This window comes from Primulina eburnea, chromosome 17 (assembly GCF_022965805.1).
Source record: "Primulina eburnea isolate SZY01 chromosome 17, ASM2296580v1, whole genome shotgun sequence".
In the NCBI taxonomy this organism is placed as follows: domain Eukaryota; kingdom Viridiplantae; phylum Streptophyta; class Magnoliopsida; order Lamiales; family Gesneriaceae; genus Primulina; species Primulina eburnea.
The window spans coordinates 998,524-1,021,569 of NC_133117.1; the positions used below are offsets into that span (position 1 = coordinate 998,524).

The 23,046-nt window shown below is 35.7% G+C and overlaps 4 protein-coding genes across 14 annotated transcripts; 3 read left to right on the forward strand and 1 right to left on the reverse strand.

Annotated features, from left to right (window-relative positions):
- The first annotated feature begins 456 nt into the window (after positions 1–456).
- On the forward strand, positions 457–7,338 carry LOC140817724 (protein DETOXIFICATION 45, chloroplastic). Of its 7 annotated transcripts, none has more exons than XM_073177466.1 (14): positions 457–1,130; positions 1,952–2,139; positions 2,364–2,507; positions 2,621–2,745; positions 3,485–3,620; positions 4,174–4,270; positions 4,390–4,490; positions 5,667–5,830; positions 5,924–5,995; positions 6,102–6,218; positions 6,305–6,400; positions 6,484–6,605; positions 6,809–6,860; positions 6,954–7,334. In XM_073177466.1, the coding sequence occupies exons 1-14, from the start codon at positions 778–780 to the stop codon at positions 6,963–6,965; spliced, it is 1,779 nt and encodes a 592-aa protein (XP_073033567.1). In that variant the 5' UTR covers positions 457–777; the 3' UTR covers positions 6,966–7,334. The 7 variants fall into 7 exon arrangements, 6 of the variants coding, with proteins under 6 accessions (XP_073033567.1, XP_073033566.1, XP_073033568.1 ...); XM_073177470.1 differs by adding an exon at positions 1,208–1,263 and having other exon boundaries at positions 1,069–1,130; positions 6,809–7,335; XM_073177465.1 differs by having other exon boundaries at positions 6,809–7,335.
- Positions 7,339–7,368: 30 nt separating this feature from the next.
- LOC140817725 (isocitrate dehydrogenase [NAD] regulatory subunit 1, mitochondrial) lies at positions 7,369–10,984 on the reverse strand. Its single transcript, XM_073177472.1, has 4 exons — positions 10,378–10,984; positions 8,635–8,874; positions 8,158–8,236; positions 7,369–7,841 (listed from the first exon to the last, which is right to left on the reverse strand). The coding sequence occupies exons 1-4, from the start codon at positions 10,852–10,854 to the stop codon at positions 7,567–7,569; spliced, it is 1,071 nt and encodes a 356-aa protein (XP_073033573.1). The 5' UTR covers positions 10,855–10,984; the 3' UTR covers positions 7,369–7,566.
- A 756-nt stretch (positions 10,985–11,740) lies between these two features.
- Positions 11,741–14,483, forward strand: LOC140818722 (uncharacterized). The gene is made up of 6 exons (XM_073178765.1): positions 11,741–11,892; positions 11,988–12,068; positions 12,725–12,853; positions 13,227–13,289; positions 13,461–13,585; positions 14,154–14,483. Exons 1-6 carry the CDS (start codon positions 11,794–11,796, stop codon positions 14,344–14,346), a joined length of 690 nt encoding a protein of 229 aa, XP_073034866.1. The 5' UTR covers positions 11,741–11,793; the 3' UTR covers positions 14,347–14,483.
- Positions 14,484–18,706: 4,223 nt separating this feature from the next.
- Positions 18,707–22,949, forward strand: LOC140818074 (protein NLP2-like). 5 transcript variants are annotated; one of them, XM_073177905.1, is made up of 7 exons: positions 18,707–19,005; positions 19,116–19,185; positions 19,345–19,467; positions 19,560–20,248; positions 20,461–20,508; positions 20,597–21,524; positions 21,605–22,949. In XM_073177905.1, exons 3-7 carry the CDS (start codon positions 19,455–19,457, stop codon positions 22,366–22,368), a joined length of 2,442 nt encoding a protein of 813 aa, XP_073034006.1. In that variant the 5' UTR covers positions 18,707–19,005; positions 19,116–19,185; positions 19,345–19,454; the 3' UTR covers positions 22,369–22,949. The 5 variants fall into 5 exon arrangements, with proteins under 5 accessions (XP_073034006.1, XP_073034002.1, XP_073034001.1 ...); XM_073177901.1 differs by having other exon boundaries at positions 19,116–19,189; positions 19,345–20,248; XM_073177900.1 differs by having other exon boundaries at positions 19,345–20,248.
- The last annotated feature ends 97 nt before the right edge of the window (positions 22,950–23,046 follow it).

A 23,046-nucleotide genomic window follows, 5' to 3' on the forward strand; every position in this document is an offset into this window, starting at 1 on the left:
ACAACTTTTCTAAATCGAAAATAATTTCGTTTTAATTATTTATTATTATTAGATCAAATTAAACATAATAATAGCACATGTAATGCATGTGCATCTTTTACTAGTTTAATATAATTATATTATCCATATAATAAATAAAAATTATAACAAAATTTTATAAATTAATCCGACATATTAATTATCATGATTTATATATATAATAGTCAATATTTTATACAAAATTCGCGGGTTGGGAGTAAAAAAACACCATGTCATATAGGTAAAAATTTATGTGAGACGGTTTTACGGGTCGTATTTATGAGACGGATCTCTTATTTGGGTCATCAATGAAAAAGTATTATTTTAATACTAAAAGTATTATTTTTTATTGTGAGGTATGATTCGTTTCACATATTATGATACGGAGACGGATCCACTCATATATATACACACACTATTTATATGTCCATGGATTTGGTAGCATGAACGACGGACAATCCTAACCGCCGCCATCACGACTCACGTGGACGGCATCTTCCGTAGCCACTCTCTTGTCTTCTGGATTTTCTTATGTTGTTTCTGTTTTGGGAACATTTCCTGTCAAGACCAAAGGCTCAGAAACTGGGAGATTATCCTTTCGTCTTCCTCTACTATTTCAAATTTTAACTGGAATTTGTACCCTTTTAAGTTGATTTCGGGGCTAAATTTTGGTATATTCATTTTGCGGTTTTTTTTTCTGCTGTTAGGATAAATTTTCGTATACATATTTCGAGAATCAACAAAAAAAAAAAAAAAACAATGGCGGTGGCTGAACAGTTCAGTGCTGGTGCGTCGGTATGGAGTCGATTGACATGTTGGAACCGTAGAAGGGATATTTCATCACACCAGTCAACAGGGCTTCGAGTTCACCTTAGTGGAGAGAACTCGGGGAAACAGAAAATTATCGATGGTCGACATTTTGAGGCTTGTTCTCCGTCTTTGGACAACGCAAAAGGGTATCTGAGTTACCCGCTTGTTCGTCATAGGAGGCACCTGTTGTCGAGGTTCGGTAACCACCCGAGTTCCGATTGTGGGGTGCAGTTTCCTGATGTAGATGAAAGCTCTGAAATACGAGAAGAAGACTTTCTCTCTAATTCAAATGGAGGACACAAGTATGATATCCTTTTACTTCGGATGATTTTGAACAAAAGTCCCCTGATCATCGAAGTGTTATTCGTTTTAAATATAGGCCTCCCCGGTGTTTTTCATTACCTCAGGCTGGTCCAGTCTCCGTCTAATGGGCTGGTACATGCTTCTGGGACCAAAGGATCCTCATATTGTGTATAGAGAAATTGCTCGAACGTGTATCTTCTAGATGTCGGATACAAAGTCTCTACCACATCTTACAAACTAAAAGTCCCCATCTTTAATGCTTTTACAAGCTTTGCACCATGCAAAACACATAGAAGTAAAAAAAAAAGATCATTTTGATGCACCTGGCGCTGCAGTCTTTTACGGTGGAAGAAAGTAGAAAAATTGTTTAAAAAACCTGGATTCATTTTGAAATGGAGCTTAAGGTAGAATTCAGTTTCTCCAAAACGCTAGTTTCTGATCAAAAAAAGAAAAAAAGTTTCTCCGAAACCTCTACCTGTGTAGCTTTCAATACACATCAAATATGATGATAGTAATTTCTAACTTTAGTCAAATCTAACATTGCAAGTCCATCTAAGAGTAGGAACTGATGCTAGTGGGCACATGGTTAAACTTCAGTCCATTTTTGGGTGCCGTGATATTTATTGTTGTGAAAATAATGCAGAACTTCTTTGTTCCTACGAAGACTGAAGTCTGTGGCACCTATTGATGATTTTGGGCTAAATATGTAACCTAAATGTCATTGATTGTTTTGTCAATAAATAGAACTTATAAGCCAGATGATTAACAATATGCATGACATATCTTTCTGTTAATCTTTATTCTCATTTTTTGTTTCCAGTGAGTTGAACTGCACTGCTTCTTCTGGGATCATTAACACTGAGGATGACTCAGGGGAACCTCCCATCGGCATATCTTTGTCAAAAGATGTTAAGCATGAGCTTGTAATGCTGTCTTTACCAGCAATGGGGGGACAGGCCATTGAACCTCTGGTACAATTGATGGAGACGGCATTCCTAGGAAATTTGGGTAAGGTTGATGCTTAGGTATTCAACCTGACTTCTGGGTTGCATTATCATGTAATTTTTTCGCATGATCTATACGATTTTTCTATTTTGTTTACATGGCATAATTTTGAATATTGCGAGTTTGCTTGAAGGTTTAGTTTGCATTGCTACTTCTCACATGGTTATTATCCATCAGGTTATGGCATTTCATTGCTCTCATATTTTACTAGCATGTTTCTTATTCAGGTTCCGTGGAGTTGGCCTCTGCTGGTGTCTCCATATCTCTCTTTAATATAGTCTCAAAGCTTTTCAATATCCCTCTCCTCAGCGTTGCTACTTCTTTTGTGGCTGAAGATATTTCTAAGAATGCAAGCAGATTTAACACATCCGGTAGATGTGGAATTGTTGGATAAACCCTTTGTTTCGAATAACAAATGTAAGTTTCTCTTGATGACAGTGCTCTTCTAATTTAACTTTAACTTTTCTTTTCTTCATCGATGCAGGAAAAAAGCTTCAGCTTTCTTCTGTGTCGACAGCTTTGCTTTTAGCTGTTGGCATTGGATTCTTTGAAGCTGTTGCCTTGTCTCTGGGATCCGGACCTTTGTTAAGTTTGATGGGCATAGCACCGGTATTCATTTTCCTGTTCTAAAGTTCTAGAAATTCTATGGCTCTCAAGTCTACACCGTTTGTTAACTTTTTTCCTGGCTGTATTGTATTTTTCATGTTTACTTGACCATCTTGACTAATTGTTGCTTACATTTCATTGCTTATCCTGAGAAGTTGACTTATTTTGGTCTTGTAGTCGTCATTGGCCAAATTCTAACTACATAAGGTTTGTTGTATTAATTTTTTTACTTCTATTTCATCTCTCTACCTTTGCCCCTGGAAATGGGGGAGATCATTCCACTATTTATTTGTAGCTAAGACCTGGAGGTCAAAATATGTAGTCTTCTACACTTTGCTGAATATAACTTTAACATCATCCTGTTTTTAATCTGAAATCATGATTGGTGACGTGGATATCAAAAGACAAGTAATATTGATTTACATTTTGTATTACTCCCAAACCTACAGTGGTTCGCGGCTTTGAAGGAAGGAATCCTCGTAAGAAGGATAACATATTTATCATTCATTATTATGTATAATGTTTAGTAGGACTCGATGATCAATTTGTTCTTGTGCTACAAAAGTTTGAATTTGATTAAATTAATGATTATTTGGAGGGAAGGCAATAAAGTTACACCTTTTTATTATGCCATCATTGTGCTCTAACTAATCACCATGTGATGTTCCACTGAACACATCAGCCACATTTGGCATTTGAGTTTACATGTAATAATTTTGTTTAAGTTTAACTGCCATTTCAGGTCTCTTCTATGCGTATCCCAGCACAACGATTTCTTCTTCTTAGGGCTCTTGGTGCTCCTGCTTTTGTCGTCTCCTTGGCTCTTCAAGGCATTTTTCGTGGTTTCAAGGATACGAAAACCCCTGTGATTTGTTTAGGCAAGTGTTCCTTTACTTTTTTAGTTTAACTGTATTCAAATAAGGTAGATAATATAGCTAGTCTTTTTCTTAAATGAGAACTGGTGAAAATATTTTCTTACTAAGAATGATTAAATAGGTTTATAATGCTGCGTGATAAAGTATCTCAGGACGCCACTGTTAGTGTGAAATGTTTGTAATGAATTTCCTAATCGGGACTTTGAGCGACTTTTAAAGTTAATATGTCACATGTATATGAAATACATTGTTTAAGAAGTTAAGGCCTTTTTTCCTGGATGTCTATATTATAATAGTGGTGGGGACTGAGGACCCATAATGCGAGTATACAATTATTACATCAATTTTAAAAAATCAGTTTTCTCCATTTACTAATATGCAAAAGGCTTTGTTAAACTTGCTTTTAACAATTGTGTTCTTGGGTGTGAACTTTGCCTTAGGAAATCAAACGCTTTGTGATTAGACAACTATGTTGTCGTTATGATTTAGCAAATTCATTTCAAAAGACAATCTTTTTAAAATTATTTTTCATAAACGACTTTCTCTTTTGCTGCAGGTTTTGGAAATTTTACAGCTGTGTTTCTCTTCCCATATTTTATTTATTATTGTCAGATGGGTGTTTATGGAGCTGCCATTTCTACCGTTATATCACAGTATGTGGTCATTTTCCATTTTTGGGCTCAGTTTTTTCAACTCCTCTGTTATTTCTGAGTCCCTCAGTATTTGCTTCATTTGAATATCTATGTTTGATATTCATGTTGCTTGTGTCTAGATACCTTGTTTCTTTTTCGATGATTTGGAATCTGAATAAGAGAGCTGTCTTGTTGCCTCCAACACTTGGAGAGCTGCAGTTTGGTGATTATCTGAAATCAGGTAAGTATTTTCTCCTGCAATTTTAACTAAATTTTTAAACGTGAGCTTCATTTGGTTTATGTGAGTTTGTTCTTTTGACTTCCTTCTGGAGGTTGGTGCCTATGGCCAAGCAGCTACTGATGCTCAAACTTAGCTCTATAATACTAACTAGCGACCGTAGATAATCTGTTTTAAGGTTTCTAATTGTATTGATTCTCTAAAATGTAGCATGCTACCATTTTAGACCTGTATTTCCACTTGTCATCTGATTGCTTAGCATACTTAAAATTGGATCATATAATTGTGTTTTCTGTACAAAGTTCTCTACTCTCAATCTTTATGATTCCCTTTCTACACATACTTTATCAGAAGTTGGCGACTGAAGTCTTCCCCCTACCTCAGATGTTTCCTCTAATTTTATTCAGTTAAAAAGTTCTAAACTTTTAAAGCTTACCATGAAGGTCATGGTCCATAATTTTGTCCTTTCCTTTTAATTTTAGTTAGTTTTGTAATAATGGCTGACCCACACACTTGGAAATACACAATGTAAATCACTCAAGACTTGTTCATCGTCTTTAATGTTTTTAACATTTGAGTTCATTTGCCACTTAGTGTGATTATATGATTTTAAACACATGTAGCTGGAATGTATTATAAAATCATGTGACTAATTCTATGACTCAGTATGACCATTCTATGCTGACATTAACAAGATACCGGTACTAGAATAGAACTGCAGTTAAAATTGAGATATCAATATTACAAGTTTCTGCATTGTCGTAGTAAGGTGCCTAAACGTTAACTACTTGTGAATGTTAGTCTCTCTTTCACTCTCTTGTTATTGTACGTGTATTTGAAGTACCTTGTATGCTAGTTTGTCTTTGGAAATAATAAGCATATTTAAGAAATAATATAATAATACGTAACTGACATGTCTTGAAATTGGATATTCTGTTCAAGCCACCGATATGAGGAATATGACAGCTTTGAACACATCGGGCATGCTGGTGAGGTTCAATTACTATAATTTTGACGCCACCATGACTTTCGATCTGGTATTGACTGTGTTTGTCTATGTTTGGAATGCCAAATAAAGATCTCATTTGCTAGACACACTCTCCTATATCTAGTTTTGATTTATTTGGCTCATTCAAATATCAAGGATATATGTTATTTGAATGTTTCTGGGAACATCAGGTGGTTTTCTTATTGGGAGAACACTTGCTGTTCTGCTGACTATGACGCTTGCTACATCGATGGCTGCACGCCAGGGCCCTATAGTGATGGCTGCTCATCAGATATGCTTACAAGTATGGCTTGCTGTATCGCTTCTCACAGATGCACTTGCTACTTCGGTTCAGGTTATTTTTATGGTTTTACCCCCTTTTCCATCTTTTGTTTTTCTAGATTGCTTTAATCCTTTTCCCAACTCATTAAGTTGACCATCTATCCAGGCCTTGATTGCTAGTTATATTTCAAGAGATGATTACAGAACTGTGAGGGATCTCACACAATTTGTGTTAAAGGTACTTGTCTTGTTATTCAGTAGGTTTTGAGGTCAGCTTAAGTTTCCTTGTATTGCTGATTCCATTTTTTTTTTTTGCTGATTAAGCTTTATTTTTGTGTTTCTAGATAGGCTTTGCCGTAGGTGTTTTCTTAGCTCTGGTTCTGGGTGTTTCTTTTAGTTCTTTGGGGGAATTTTTTACAAAGGATACGCAAGTACTAGGTATTGTTAGAGCCGTTGCTTTGGTAAGTGTGATAAATCCATATCTTTCTGGAAGAATTCCGTTAAGGCAGAAACTTCTCCTGACATGATATTGCTGCAAATGGTGCAGTTTGTGAGTGCCAGCCAACCTATTAATGCGCTAGCTTTTATCTTTGATGGACTCCATTACGGTGTTTCGGATTTCCCTTACGCAGCACGTTCAATGGTGATAATCTTTACACTATTTGATCAAGCTTGATAAATGGAAAAAAGCTCTCACATACATACATACATGGTTGTAAAATGCAGATGGTGATTGGGGCCGTGTCTTCTGCATATCTGCTAAGTGCTGCAACCATCTTCGGACTTCCGGGTGTTTGGTCAGGCTTGACACTTTTCATGGGACTGAGAATGGTTGCTGGATTTATCAGGTGAAAATCATCGTTTATCTATTGAAGTTCTTGAAATGCCGCTCTTTCGTTCTTTTAAGTTTTACACTGGTTTTTGCCAGTCCCATGAACAGGTTCGTCACGCGTAGTAAATTTTCTAATACGAGTAACTTCATTGGCTTGAAGAAGAGAAGATAAAAAATTCGGCACAACAAATTTCTAAACTATATTTCTTCTACTTTCAGGTTGTTGTCACCTAGGGGTCCGTGGTGGTTCCTGCACGTTAACGAAGCCAAGGTTCATTCCGAGTTGTCAAGTCGTATCGGATGGATTTTTTTTATTACCTTCATCAAAATAATACTATTCATCTTCTATTATTCTGTCTTTCAGGTCACTGGGTGAGAAATTGAGATGTAGGAATGTATACGTATGAGCCAAGCTCTAGGAACAACTGATAAAAAAAAAAAAAAAAAAAAAAAACAGGCTTGCTAGGAAGCAGGAAGCCCGTGGAGAACTTCAAAAATTTTAGATTCAAGACCGTCTGCAGCACCTGAAGAAATGAAGTATTTGGTTCTCTCATTTGAGGCAGATGTGCAGGTAGTTTAAGATGGATAATATTGAACGAACCACTACCGTCACCGGCGTCATGTGGATCTTCCTCCCATCAAATTTTGATGTAGGACAAGAAATCACCTAAACTTGTTAATACTTATAGACCAAGTGTTAGCTGATGTTTTAAGATTTTGACTGAACAATACCATTCATCGTAATTTATATTTGCACCACATAAGAAGATATAATGGTGTACCATCAACAAATTATGAATTCAAACATCATGTTAAAACCATAACATGAAAAATCTCCATAAATTGCCATCCGCCAAGGTCCAAATTCCATTTGTTTGCAATTTCAAAAAATTCCGCAATTTGCGCACCATTATTTGATAGAACACCAAAATTGATATATATAATTAAATCTTTACAATGTAAAAACATGGAGCCAGTCACTCGAGATTTGCTATGACAGCGTCCACAACTTCTTGAGTGGTACTGTTTCCGCCAAGATCTTTTGTACGGTGTTCACCTTCAGATATTACGCGCTTCACAGCTGTCTCTAGTCTGTCAGCAAATGAAGGAAACTGCAGATGTCTCAGCATCATAGCCGACGAAAGCAGTAAAGCTACAGGATTTGCTTTTTTTTGTTCTACAGCTTTCTCATCTCCTACATTTCCTGCAGAGGCACCTTGCTCGAATATGGCATGATCGGCCCCGACATTCCCTGAAAGAGCAAACCATTGAATTTCTCTTTAAATCAAGAAGATATCATTCATTCATATTAAATCAAAACAATACAGCTGATGCAGATCCGTAAGCAAACATCGTTTTAACAGATGAGGTGGAGTATAACCACGTTCTTTAATTCTAGATTTTTGGTGGTTGGTGCTAGAGGGTCTCAATTTCACAAATATGGGCGACTGGAAATTATGAAGTTGAGTTTAAAATAGCTGCATCATGCATTGTCTTGGGATCAAGTAATATACGTCTTGACCACGTTGAAAGGAAGAAAAGCTCTCAAAAGAACTCATGATGCATACCTCCGGGCATGACACCAGTACCTCCAGCAATTCCAGCAGCTATGTTTGCTACCAGATTCCCATAAAGATTAGGAGTTACCTGCAAAGTGCAACGTTACTCGCTTACAAGGCATGCAAAAAACCAAAGAACAAAAACAAGACACCCATGAATGAGGGGAAGGAGTAGGTGAAGATGAAGAAGAAAAGGCCCGATAACCAACTTCCTCTGCCTCTCACCATTCCTAAAATATTACCAACAATTGGAGAATGCGAGACAACGTGATAAAATACCACTAGGGACTTCATCCATATCATAATTTAATTTATTAAAACAGAACGGCATATTAACAAGAGAATCTTCGAGCCAGATCTATATGACTTGCGAGCTCAACAATAAATCGATAAAATGGTTGCAACTCTTCAACCGTTTGATAATGCAGCTAATTATTTAAAAACGACAGAAGAACACTGTCAGGATGAATAAATCGTAATCCTTACCATGACATCAAATTGCTCCGGCTTGGAAACAAGTTGCATAGAGCAGTTATCCACTATCATCTCATTGTACTGAATGCTAGGGTACTTGCTAGCAATTTCACGGCAGGATTCTAGAAATAAACCATCTGCGAGTTTCATAATATTTGCTTTGTGCACGGCGGTCACTTTCTTCCGGTTGTTGAGATAGGCATATTCAAAGGCATATTTAGCAATTCTCTCTGAGCAGAACTTAGTTATCACCTAGCATTTGAGCTAAATGAGGAACGAAACTATATGAAAAATTTAAAAGGCTCTAAAGCATGTTGGTAAACACATAACAGAAAGAAATATGAAAATATTACATTCTACAACAAAGCCATCAAAACTTCTTAAAATTTATTGGATGTTTTGATTTCTAAAAGCATGGTATATATCAGAAAGATAAATAAAAACAAAACCTACATCTACAAGAAGGTCATCTGCAGCCTTTCCCAGCCAGCAGGATAAGTACACTACACAGAGACAACTAAAAAGGGAACAGAGAGGTTCCATGGAAGCAGGATAATGACACTAAACATCAATGAACTAAGAAAAAACAGAGGGATTCTAAAAGTAAAATGAGGAGCAAATCACACCAATTCCAAGTCATGTAAAATTTAAAACACATAACCAACAGGAGGTGGCATGGGGACTGTTCTGCAACATTATCTTATCGGTTAGTATCAATACAAGGAGAGAAGTCGTCGGCAGCATGAAGTTAAGGCGAGTGTTAAAAAGGAAAAAGCATCATTGTTTATTTCAAATAACAAGTCACATAGACACACATTCACTAATCACTAGTAACCCAATGAAATAGAATATGAATTATAATAACTCTAAGGCTCAACCTCAAATCTCATTCTTTCTAGGCTTCTAGAAGTCTGCAAAAAATTACAAAAAAGCCACTTTGGCATGTTAACCATCTCAAGCGCAGCTACTGACTGATCGATGTCTGTGTTTATGATTTAGATTGAACTTCTATCTTGGACTTTTGTTTACAGCCCTGGAATATAAATACATCGTTCTCATTTAGCTGGACTCAATTAATAGCTTCTTAACCTTGTTCAAATTTTAGATCCACCTGTTACCTTATAGATTAAGCCATTTAGGAATCTCGCCAATTGAAAAAGCCTCTATCTTTATCAATTATAATAAAACAAGTCAACATAACAAACTTCTCCCAAATCCTCCAATTTCGACAATTAGAAGGTTGCAAAATGAATTCATAGTATTGATATATCAGGAATATTTTATCAAATAAAAGCGCAAATATTTATTCATTCAATTTCAGCCAAAGATTCGGTCTGAATTAGTTCTAAAGCCGGAGATCTGACAAGCCAATCTTCATCCAGTACATTTCGTGAAGGTTAACAGTTAGAGCTTCTGTTTCTTTGTTAAGGCACCTTGCTTTTAACAAATCAAGTAGAATTCTTGCTATCTTTAACCTCGCATTCCTTTTTTCCATTCCCGTTGCTACTTTGTCCTTATCATGGGATACGTGATCCGAAAAATTATCAACACTTAACTAGATCCTGATTGATATTATCAGAAGTTGAAAACGCATATTAGTCTAATTTTCTATCCAACCTCTATAAACAACCATAAAAAAGGAAACAAGAAAAAAACATGGAAATTCCACAATCAGTTTAAACCCAAGAGCAAAAATAATAACATAACGTAGACGATAAAAACTATCCATACACTAAAAATACAGTACAAAACCACCTTGAGGCTTTCGACAACACCAGGAACAACCTCATGCTCGAGGCCCGAGTATTCACCCTCAGTATTCTCCCTAATGACGACAATATCTACACCATGGTGGCGCGTGGGAAGCCCCTGAAGATTGAAGCAATGGACGAGTGAGGCGTAGAGATCCAGCTCCTTCCTCAAGAGCATATTGAGTGAGCTGACTCCTCCGCCCACCGGAGTCCTAAGTCCACCCTTAAGGCAAACCTTATTCTTCTTAATCGATTCGATCACCTCCGGGGGTGCACTCTTCATGTCGCCGTGGATGTCGTACTTCTCGAAGTAGACGGGAGCGTGCATGGCCTCCATGACCTGCTCGACAGCGCCGGTAACGAGGGGTCCGATCCCGTCGCCGGGAATTAAGGTGACAGCCCGAGGGGTCCCGTCGCCGGGGCGTGGCATGTAGGTGACTGATCGGATGGAAAGGAGGTGGCTGAGGATTCGTCTGGACATATTATTACTATGTTAGGAAAAGGAAATTCAAGTGATTAAATTAATTCAATGAAACAATGAATTTAGGGTTGACAAACAGGGAATACGAAATCGAAGGGGGCGATGGCTCATCAGATCAGCTACCATCATAATACAGTAGCTGATTTTTTTTTTATATAAATATAAATCAAATCAATTTATTTATAATAATAATAATAATAATAACAACAACAACAAAAAATATTATTTATTTATAAAAGTTATTTTAGAAAATAAAAATAACTATTTATTTATTAAGAAGATTCTAATTATATATCTATACTATCTATATTTCTGTACTATATTATTAAATGTGAGTAAGTTAGAAAAACTGTTTGATAAGGACACCAAAATTTTTTCCTTTTTTATCCTCTTCTTCAACCCCATATATAAATTATAATAATTTCAATCACGTCAATCCTACGTCTGAAATCTTCACCAAAAATAAAAGCTCTAATTGTACCAATACATTTGAAAACTTCTCAATTTAAATCAACCTTACGGTTAGTATTTTTAACTCAAAAAAAACATTTCTTTTTTCTACCATAATATTATTATATTTTTTTATTGAAATTAAATTTAATAGATAAATAGATTTTTTGTCATATACAACAATGTATACAAACACACTAATTATAATATTCAAATCAAATTACAAATATCAAATATTCTTTTTATAAATTGATTAAACAATATTTCAAATATCTAATTTTACGTACGTCGCTAGTATATATTAAAAATAACTTATTGTAAAAATTTAAATAAGCAAAATTTTATTTAATAAATTAAAATAATGAGATGTTTTTAATTAATGATAATAATTTGGAAAAAAAAGTGAAAATGAGTTCCATTCACCTGACATAAAAACATTTGCTGTGGTTGAGTGTGTGTGTGTCTGAGAGTGGCTGCTGACTTGTTTTGATGGCGGTTGAGTGTTCGTCGTTTCTGAAGAACAAATTCTGGGTACTCAGGCATGGAAGAAGCATCCCAAACGAAAAGGGAATTATCGTTTCATCTCTGGTAATCATATCCTCAATCGCCATTTATCCACGAACACCACCATGCTCTCTGTTTTCTGCCATTTCTTGTTTAATTTCCGATTATTTTTGTGATAGGAAAATGGGATCCTTGAAGAATATCGTTTGTGTCCTGATGGGGTTCATCAGGCTCGTTTGGCTGGAGAATCCTTCCTCGAGGCACCCTTCACTCCCATTCGTCGATTATTATACTAATTTTCATTTTGTTTCGTTGTAGAATTAAATTTGTGTGGCTTATATATACAATAATCGTGATCATATTTTGATGATAATGCTATTCCTAGTGTTTTATTGAGATCTCATGCACATTTGCAGCACCCACTTCCAGTTTCAAGCCAAACGCCGTCACTTGGGTTATAGATTAGCTGAAAGTGAGTTGCTTTATTTGCTACATGTAGGGGCTCGACGAATTATTGTGGAAGAAGTAACAAGTTTGAGATATCCCATCTAATAAGCTAGATGATGGGTTTAGGTGCTCCTCTCTTTCTTATAAGTTTCAGATTAACAAGTTTGTTGATAATTTATACGATAAAAGAACAAAAATATACCATTGAGTCAAGGTCGATCGACTGATTCTATCACTAAAATTGTTTTTGTTGAGAATTAATTTAAATTCTTAAAAACCTTCTCTTTTGAGAATTGAGGAGTTAAAAGGAATTGTTTTTAATATAATGAACTTGACATTGTTCTTGTTGTAGTAGCAGTACTACTTTTTATAGCTAGCATTGGTTTTTTTTTTTTAATTCTCCTAAATTTCAGAAATGTCACAAAGGTCGATCAGTTATTTGTTTTCAAACATTGAATTCTCTGTGCAGGAAATAAAGAAGAGGAACATTGGAATAGAGCACATTCGTATATGTTTCTCACCATTTTCAAGGACCAGTCATACTGCAAAAGTGGTTTCTTCTGTTCTAAATGTTCCATTTAATGGTCCACAGTGCATGGTAATTTATTTTACATATTGAAGTTACCTGTTCAATAACGTTTGACAGTGTACATGCAAAGTCTGAGAAAGAACCAGGCTTGTGTTACATGTTTATCGGATACCCGGTAAAAGAATGTCGTTTTGTTGTTGAACTGTTGGACTCTGACTATAGAATTATTCCTTACGTTGAATTAAATATTAGTAATAGTCCGTCTCAGGCCATACGTGGATGTGTGATAATTTATGATTTAAGAGAGCAGTTATTTTTCTTCAACCAGTCACCTGAAAACTCTGTACTTAATGGTGAAAGTATAGTCTCGTGGAGAAGTGATGAATTAAATTTTGAGGTTAATAGATGCTTTGTTTTTATCCCAGTAATATTTGTTTAACAGGCTATGGAGGATCTTCGGGAGCGGTTCTTTGGCTGTTCATTTGAGCTGATGTCCCATGATAAAGTAAATGGCTCGAGGAAATACTAGCAGATATCATCTCAGATCCAATTTGATTATCAATATGCTCCTTAAGTCTCCTTTTGTGGTTATCATGGAACTTATGAGTATAGAAGCTCACATTTATTTACAGTTAATCCTCAATTAATTCATTGTAATTTTGTTTTCTTCTCACAGTACCCTGAGATTTGGGCGATGGATGAGAAAGATCCCTTCACACGGCCTGAAGGAGGAGAAAGTGTTGCTGATGTTGTCGCAAGGCTGACAAGGGCTTTGACTAAAATGGAATCAGCATTTGAAGAGTAACAATTGACATTATTCTTTTTTCCGCTTTTGTTTTCAATGCTTGTGACATGTTTAGCAAGTGATGTTGGATCCGTTTAGTAATTGTTAGTGCATCCTTGCCTGTTTTGGCATCTTATTTCTGCTTCTTTTCCTTTTTTAATACCAGGGAAAACATATTTAGCGTTGAAGCAGCCATCACAAGTTTATTCTCCTAGTTAAATAGGCTATACGAAATGGGGGTTATCCTTCAGAGTGTTTGTTCCACCCAATAATATAAGTTTCAGATATGTGAAAATCTAACAAATTTTCTACCTTGCCGGTACTATTCAAGTGGAAATATTTCATACCATACATTTGAGTCATTTGGGGAAGCATATACAATCTTAATCACACAGATCCTGTTAGCAAATACATAAATTCCTCTGCAGTTAATTGAACTTGCTGTCTTATAAACCAGTTGATATGCGTATGCCATTTAGTTTTTGATAACACTTTGTCTTTCACATAATTCGGTGGTTTTATGCATATGCTTGGTTCAATGTCCTTGGATGATTTTATGAGGATGATGTCCATTCTGTTTTGTAGGTGCACGGTGTTAGTTGTCAGTCATGGAGATCCCTTGCAGATTCTGCAGACAATAACCAATGCAGCTGTGCAGACCAGAAGAACTGATGCAAATGACTTGACCTCAAGAATTCAGGAAATCAGTGTCCCTTCTGTACTATCACAACACCGGAAATTTGCTCTAAATACGGGAGAACTTCGTGAATTAGTGTAGTTTACGACTTCTACGGCTTTTCTTTTTCCCACTGTTTGTATGATATGTAAAATCATGCATGCAGTACCTGCTTCTGATTATACACGTCTCTAAATTTTTATCTTCATAGAATCCAGGTGCCAGAAGGCATTGTTTTTAATTTTATCTTTTATTGAATTCTGTTGAAGGGCACAATCATCATAAATAAGTGTAAGTTGCTCTTGGACTTGTGTCTACAGAAATTTCAGACCATCCTATACCAAATTCCATTATCAAAGGACTCACTCATTTTATGAGTGTAATGCACATACACAACTCATTATATAAGTGTAATGTACATACAAAACTACATTTTTATAGTTAATACAAACTAATAATCTCGTTCCATATATGCGCCAGAGAAATAACTCACTCATGAGTACTTGTGTGGTGATTCTTTTCCTAAAATTTTCATCTTCATAACCAAGTTTTTAGTTCACATTTATGATTTATCTTGGATATTGTTGTGAAGTTGTGCACCTCTAAGTGCCTTCTCTGCCAATGGAGCATATCAGAAAATCCGAAAGAGAATAATTCAAAAGAAATGTTCATGGCAATCTGCACTGTTGTTTATGGTTATCTGGTCACTTGAGAGATCAATAAAGTATTGATTTGCATTATTAACATTGTGTTCCTCATGTTGGAGCGAATATAGGTAATACCTCTTCACCAGGAAACATTGAGCCTTTTTCAAGTTGATTATCTGAATCCTAGACCAGGTGTGCTGTCGAACTGGAGAAATGGCCAATCAAGAGTTTCACTAAACAGAGGTATTTTATTTATAATTTATGAACATGGAAAGCCTATATTTCATTTTGTGATGTGAACTTAATTTCTTGATGGTTTCATCCCTAGTTCTTTTGAGAATATGAATACTGATTGTCCCTTGGCTTCATAAAATTTTCATGTTTCTTATAATTTCGGCCTTGCTGTGGCGTACAAGCCACCACCGATGATTATCCCACGCGATCATCGGGTTTCATTAGTTTCTGCATTATACAACTTCTATCTAAGCTGCATGCATCATATCTGTCTTATCAGTATGTATATGGCTGGACAGTTGATGTTTCATCAATTTGGTGGGAAGAGAAAAGACCCTGGTGTAGTGTACACAACTGATGTTGATATTCTACACCAAACTAAGCATATGGTTGGAAGAAATCGATTCCAAAATAATTAATAAATTTTATGGTATACATCATATTCTGATCCACATACACTTGCGGATAAAATAACATCAAAACCAGCACATATATCCCGATAGTATACATCACAAAAACTCATGCGAGACGGTCTCACGAGTGAATTCGTGAGACATATATTTTATGGCAAAAACTTGTGTGAGACGGTCTCACGGGTTGTATTTTGTGAGACATATATCTTATTTGAGTCATCCATGAAAAAAGTATTACTTTTTATACTAAGAGTATTACTTTTTATTTTGAATATCGGTAGGATTGACCCGTCTCACAGATAAAGATTCGTGAGACCGTCTCACAAGAGACCTACTCTATTTTATTTGGATCATCCATGGAAATTATGCAAAAAAATATTACTTTTTATTGTAAATATGAATATAATTGACACGTAAAAATCTCATAAGATACCTCTTCATTATCTAATATGATTTACATTAGTTCCTATATTTATAACCAATAGCATGCTATTTAAATTGTTAATAGAACTCTATAATTTAAGAGATATTTTATTTCAGTTGTGCAAATGAAAGTCAACCACCTCAACCCATATCGTTCCCGGAAGTCTCGTGACCAAGGGCGGAGCCAGAAATATGACTCCTTTCGGACTAGAATTTTAAACTTCAGAATTTTTTAATATTTTAAATTAATATATCCGGGCTAATATCATATTATTCTAAAATTATAAAAAATTTATCTATAATTTTTTTCAAAAAAATTTGGGCCACCCGAGCTAAAGCCCGAGTACAAACTTACATAGCTCCGCCCCTGCCCGAGACCGAGAAGCGTATATTTGGATCGAGTTGTTGAGATATCTGACTTTCATTGTACAACAATACGTGTATATATTTGTGTAAGTTTTTGTGCAAATGGATCTATATAAAATTTGATTTATATTGATAGAGTTGTAAATTGTAATGAAGAAGATGGATGATTAGTTGTCGCCACATCATATGCTTAGAAAATTCACGATTAAATCAATATAGTAATATTAAAATACAGATACAAAATTATAATTTATTGTTTTCATCATCAAAGATAAAGATCGTGGCAGACAAGTTTGAATCTTTAATCTACGCTAAACCCCATATTATTTTTCCCAAACAATGAATATTCCATTCGATCCCTTTCATTCTAGTACGTAATACGGAAAATTTGGCTTCTGCCGCAAATATATTACTTGTATAATCTATCTGAAACCGACACATAACTGCGTCATCAAACAACAATAATTGAGGTTTGACTCCTCGTACTTTATTTAAATATACATCGTATGACAACAGCAACAATTAAAAGGAAAAAACAAACACATATATTGTAATTTTGGAAAACTCCAATTTTTTTTTTTGTTATTTTTTCACGAGACGAGACGTGGGCATATGTCATGTTAGCAATCTTACGGAAAATATATATATGACTAAGGCAAAAACTTGTGTGAGACGGTCTCACGAGTCGTATTTTGTGAGACAAGTATTTATTTGGATAATCCATGAAAAGGTATTACTTTTTATGTTAAGAGTATTACTTTTTATTATGAATATGGGTAGGATTGACCCGTCTCACAGATTGAGTCCATGAGACGGTCTCACATGAGACCTACCCCATGACTAAAATTATAATTTTCTCGGGCACAAGATTGTAGCCCGGTCCATCGTCCATAACCAAGAAATGAATGGAATGTTCTGACTGATTCCAGATTTCCAGTACAGAGCAGCAGTACTGCAGTAGTAGTATGTATATTCAAATCCCAGATTATTAATGACCACTATAAATTTTTTTTAAAAAATAACAAATACTTAGTCAAACTTTGTATTGTTGTTGTTATTATTATATTTATGACGTCAGAAGCAAATCCCATTGGCTGGGAGTCATTGACAAGGATACACCAACTGGATTAATCCCATTCAAATAGCCCGAAATCTGACGTCATAAATATAATAGTAATAACAATATGAATAGGTCTCTTGTGAGATTGTCTCACGAATTTTTATTTGTGAGGCGGGTCAATCCAATCGATATTCACAATAAAAAAATAATACTTTGAGCATAAAAAGTAATATTTTTTCATGGATGATCCAAATAAGAGATCTGTCTCACATAATACGACATGTGAGACCGTCTCCCAAAATACGACCAATGAGACCGTCTCACACAAGTTTTTCTCTAACAATATATATGTGTACATCTAGTAAATTAATTTATAATTTTTTCAAAACAGAATTATAATTATACTTTGATTAATTTTAGATACCTCGTCTTGTACAACCTAAATCTAATTTAAAAAAAAAAAAATGGAAACGAAGACCTTAATTTTTTATTTGGAAAAAAAATAAAACTTACGTGAGATATTCTTCTTCCACTCAATGTAAATTTAATTCTAGATTATTAGTAGCTTATTACAAGTGAACTAACTTTGGATTAAGCAAAGAAGCATTGCTTGTTGGTTGCATAAGCACTAGTGATTAAAGCATATAATATAGTAATTATCGACACACTTATAATAAAAAATAGATATATATATTTTTATCGTTTTGTACGTCAGAGGGGCAACTTAGTTGAGATGCGGTGAGCCGAAGCTGATTATTAAATAGAGGCAGCAAATGCATGTCCCTATGAGGATTTTGGGAGCCATCCATTATATATATATACACATATGTGTATCTATTTATTTATATATATATATATATATATATATATATATATATATAAATAGATACACATATGTGTATATATATCATTATATTGCAAATTTTTAATTTCTTAAACACTGATTACATAAGAATATTAGTTAATTTATTTAACTCAATCTCTTATCGACTCGTCGTTTTACTAAAAATATATATAGTTTGTGGTAATAGGAACGACTCTGAATTTTTTAGAAATTAAAAGATGATAGAAATGAGGCTTGACAATGAATAATTGGAATGGATATCATCTCCATTGGGCAGTATTTAAACTAGAAATAATTTAAAGAAAATGACGATCAGTAGCAGTTAATTACCTAAAACTTTATTTTTATTTTTTTTGGGCGGACAACCAAGATTTTGATCTGCATTTCATGATAAGAATAGAACATAAAAAAGTCAACATATATGTAAGTATATATTTAACAAAGGGTAAGATTCTCTCGCTTTTTATGCGATTCACTGCCACCAAAATGTGGCATAAACAAGACTGATAGATTCTTCACACTGTGTCACACGCCCACCAAGAAAAAAAAGAACTGAATAAGTCACTGCCCAGAAGAAACCTGAAATTTTTATGGGAAGAAAAGGACATGCATGAAGGAAAAATATAAACGTGGACCAAAAATTTGCTTGAAAGATTAAGATTGGAGTTAATCGAGAGGGAACAGGCACGAAACTGGAAAATCTCTACTTTTACAAATAGCTGTGTGGAGAAGATATACTGTTGATTCATGAGAATGGATTAATTACATGTCCAAGTGAGATCTTCTTTTCACTTTGTGTTCTTAAATTTTGATTTCATATCATGCATCATATTTCCTTTCCCTTTATGTACGATGATGTCATTGAACCCTTTGTGTTTTTCTAGATTTCAGGCGTGCAGATAATTTCCATATAGAATATGTGTATCATAAGAAGAGATCGTGCAGTCTTTTCAGGTATGTCGGAGCTGATCAACCACTGGTTTGTTTTAAAAATGTTTCTCAGTGTCAAGTATTCTTAAAACACATATATTTATACAATTCCTTGTATCTCTGTGTGTGTGTGTGTTGAGTGTATTTGGGTTTCTTTGCATTTATGTTTGTATGATGATCCAGGTTTATGATATATTCTGAAGAGTTTGAATCAGTAGCACGTGTGTAGTTATTGATGATGGAAGATTTTGGATTCACCACTGTTGATTTCAATCTTATGGATCAACTCTTTTATGATGGATTCTGGTTAGAGACTCAGACTGCTGATGGATCCAACTTTTGGCAGCCTATTTCAACTCATCATTTAACTTCTCCTTCATTTATTTTTCCTGCTTCAGACAACATAGGCAGCTGGAATACGAATCCGAGTCCGGACTATATCTTAAAACAAACACAAACATCAGATTTGTTTTTTAATAATCCGCAAATGGACCATCATCTTTCTCATAGCAATGAACCTACTGTTCCATCAGGTTCTTCAGATAATCTCAACATGGAAATGAACACGAGGTTGTGTGTTGGAATGAACCGAAACTCAATCAATGCTCGTGCTCCGATTTCAGTGAGGAAGAGATTAGACGAGGCTATTAAACTCCTTAAAGACTCTGTAAGAGATAAAAATGTTCTCATCCAAATCTGGTTTCCTGTAAAGAAAGATGGCAGACAAGTGCTTATAACTAACAACCAGCCATTTTCACTGGATTTAAACTGCAAAAATCTTGCGGAGTACAGAGATGTATCTAAAAATTATCAGTTCGCAGCAGATGAGGAGTCTAAAGAGTCTGTTGGGCTGCCGGGCAGAGTTTTCTTGAAGAAGTTGCCGGAGTGGACTCCCGATGTTCGGTTTTTCAAAAGAGAGGAGTATCCTCGTGTTATTTACGCACAGCAGTACAATGTTAGAGGATCACTCGCACTTCCTGTTTTTGAACTGGGGAGTCGTCGTTGCTTGGGGGTGGTTGAAATTGTGACAACCACTCAGAAACTCAATTACCGCCCTGAACTTGAAAATATCTGCAGAGCTCTACAGGTGTTTTCTCGTCGTACGTAATATTTTCAAAAGCTTATTTTAAGTGCTTACAAGATTCTAGTCGAAATATTTGAAAATAGCACTCAGAGCTTTGAAACACTTAAAATAAGCTCTTGCTATAAGTCCAAGTTTCCTTAATTGCTTTTCACTCACTTCCATACTGCCTAAGAGATGATCAAAGGATATATATGTAAAATGATTTTTTCATACAGGCTGTTGATTTGAAGATTTTTGATGTTCCAAGTCCCCCCAGTATAGAGGTATGGAATAAAAACTTTCAAGTTTCCTTGTCATGCTTGATATCATTGGAAAGAAATTTTGATGCACAAACACAATATTTGATCTCAGGGTTGTGATGAATCTTACCAGTCTGCTCTGGCAGAGATCAGAAATATTGTGAAATATGTGTGCAGTGTGCATGAACTGCCTTTGGCACAGACATGGGCGCCCTGTACTGAACATAATAAACAAGGGTGCCGACATTCTGATGAGAACTATGCAGATTGTGTTTCGACTATTGACTCGGCCAGCTATGTTGCTGATCCCCAAGTTTCTGGCTTTCATGAGGCGTGCTCTGAACACCACTTGCTCAAAGGTGAAGGTATTCCTGGGAAAGCCTTCATGAGTAATAAACCGTGTTTTTCTGAGGATGTGACGTCTTTCAGCAAGACAGATTACCCTCTCTCACATCATGCTAGGGTGTTTAACTTGTGCGCTGCTGTGGCGATACGAATCAGAAGTACCTACACGGGAAAGGCTGATTTTGTTCTGGAGTTCTTCTTGCCTCTAAAATGCAAAGACCCCAATGATCAGAAGAAGTTGCTCGACTCTTTATTGTTTGTTTTACAACAAACTTGCCAGAGTCTAAGGGTTCTCTCCCACCAAGAGTTGGCTCAAGAAACTTCAGATAAAGAAACGGGTAGCACTTCAGCAGGCAGGTCATACGAGGTAAATTGGCCAAATTTTATTGCTTCTCGTTCAGAAGAACCTTCTCAAAATGCTCCATCCTGGATCATGAATATAACGGATTCCCAGCATAAAGGTAAAGGAGTTTCTCTTTCTTTTGATGATGATATCAACAAGGAACCTGGAGGAGAGTTCAGGGTGACAACTCAGTGGGATAATCCCGAAGACTTTTCCCATTCCGGTGGGTATCTTTCCTTAGATGGGAAAGCAAATGAAAAGCGACGGACAAAGACTGAGAAGAAAATTAGTTTGCAAGTACTTAGGCAATATTTTTCTGGGAGCCTAAAAGATGCTGCCAAGAGCATTGGGGGTATGGCTGACTGATAGACTTGAGGCAATAGCTTTAGTTTCTGAGAATTACTAATCCATTTTATTTATTTCTATTTGCAGTTTGTCCTACTACTCTGAAAAGAATATGCAGGCAGCATGGGATCACCCGATGGCCTTCAAGGAAGATAAAAAAAGTAGACCATTCATTGAAGAAACTCCAACTTGTGATGGATTCCGTCCAGGGTGCCGAGGGTCCTATTAAACTCGGTTCTTTCTATAGAAACTTCCCGGAATTTGTCTCTCCCGATTCCTCTCCCAAATTACCCGTAAACACTTCAAGCATGAACATCCAGACTGCTTCAAAGTCACCTTCTTCCTCCAGCAGTCATAGCACCAGTTCAAGTTACTGTCTGTCTACTGGGGTGAAACATTCATCTCTCACTCTCAGCGGAGATGTTTTATCCGCGGAACAAATGATTGATCAAGGGATGCTAAAGAGAGCAAGGTGTGATGCAGAATTGCTTCACCTAGAGGCCCCACCGATGCCACAGAATAGTAGCAGGCAGGCAAAGGACGACATAGTCCCTTACAGGATAAAAGCCACTTTCGGGGAAGAAAAGATCCGATTCAGTCTGCATCCACACTGGAGTTTCAATGACTTAAAAGAAGAGGTTTTCAGGCGTTTCAATGTAGAAAATAATGTGGGTAAAGTTGATATAAAATACCTGGATGACGATGCTGAATGGGTGCTTTTGACATGCGACGCCGATCTTGATGAATGTGTTGACATACACAGATCATCCAATATCAGAACCATAAAAATTACAGTCATTAATAAAGCTTATAACCAAAGTCTTGGAAGTTCATTTGGTAGCAATAAATAGTGGCTTTTACACAAACTATCCTATTTTCCAAGCAGTGGGATTTGGCCTTTGGGGATTGTTCCACAACCATAGAGTCTTAGTTTTATTAGACCATTGGTGGTGAGATACAAAACTAGTGTGTTAATTGATCTCTTAGACTTGTGTGACTAAGACAATATGTAGGAAAAAAGCCAAATAAAAACATTGGCACTCAATGTTTGATCAGCGTCGTTACATCTTTTCTCTGTATATTTGCGTTGAATGAAATTATAGGTGCAAGGGAGTCCCTCCATGCTCTATAGATTGCATATGATATCGTCGTTATCAACGTCATATTTTTTTACTTTTCGTTGTTATTCCATCTCTTGTTTTCTCAGGGATCATTTGTGAGTCCTTAGTTCTGGATGAGGAGTTGAATCAATTTTTGTTGCGACCATAGATTATGTAACGAACTTACGATTAATAGTTTAAACTTAAGTTGTAATCAGTAGAGGTTTGTGTTAGTTAGCTGAAGATTTCATGATTTCAAGTTAGAGAAAAGAAGTTGTGAATTTGGTTATGTATGTAATTTCTAAACTAGGGCCAAACCAAGCATGCACATGAACCAAACCGTAAAGTGTGGTTTGATTTTTATTTGAACAGTTCTCTTTTTCTACTTTTTCTTTTCACCTTTCATTCTATATATTTCTTTCCATTTTA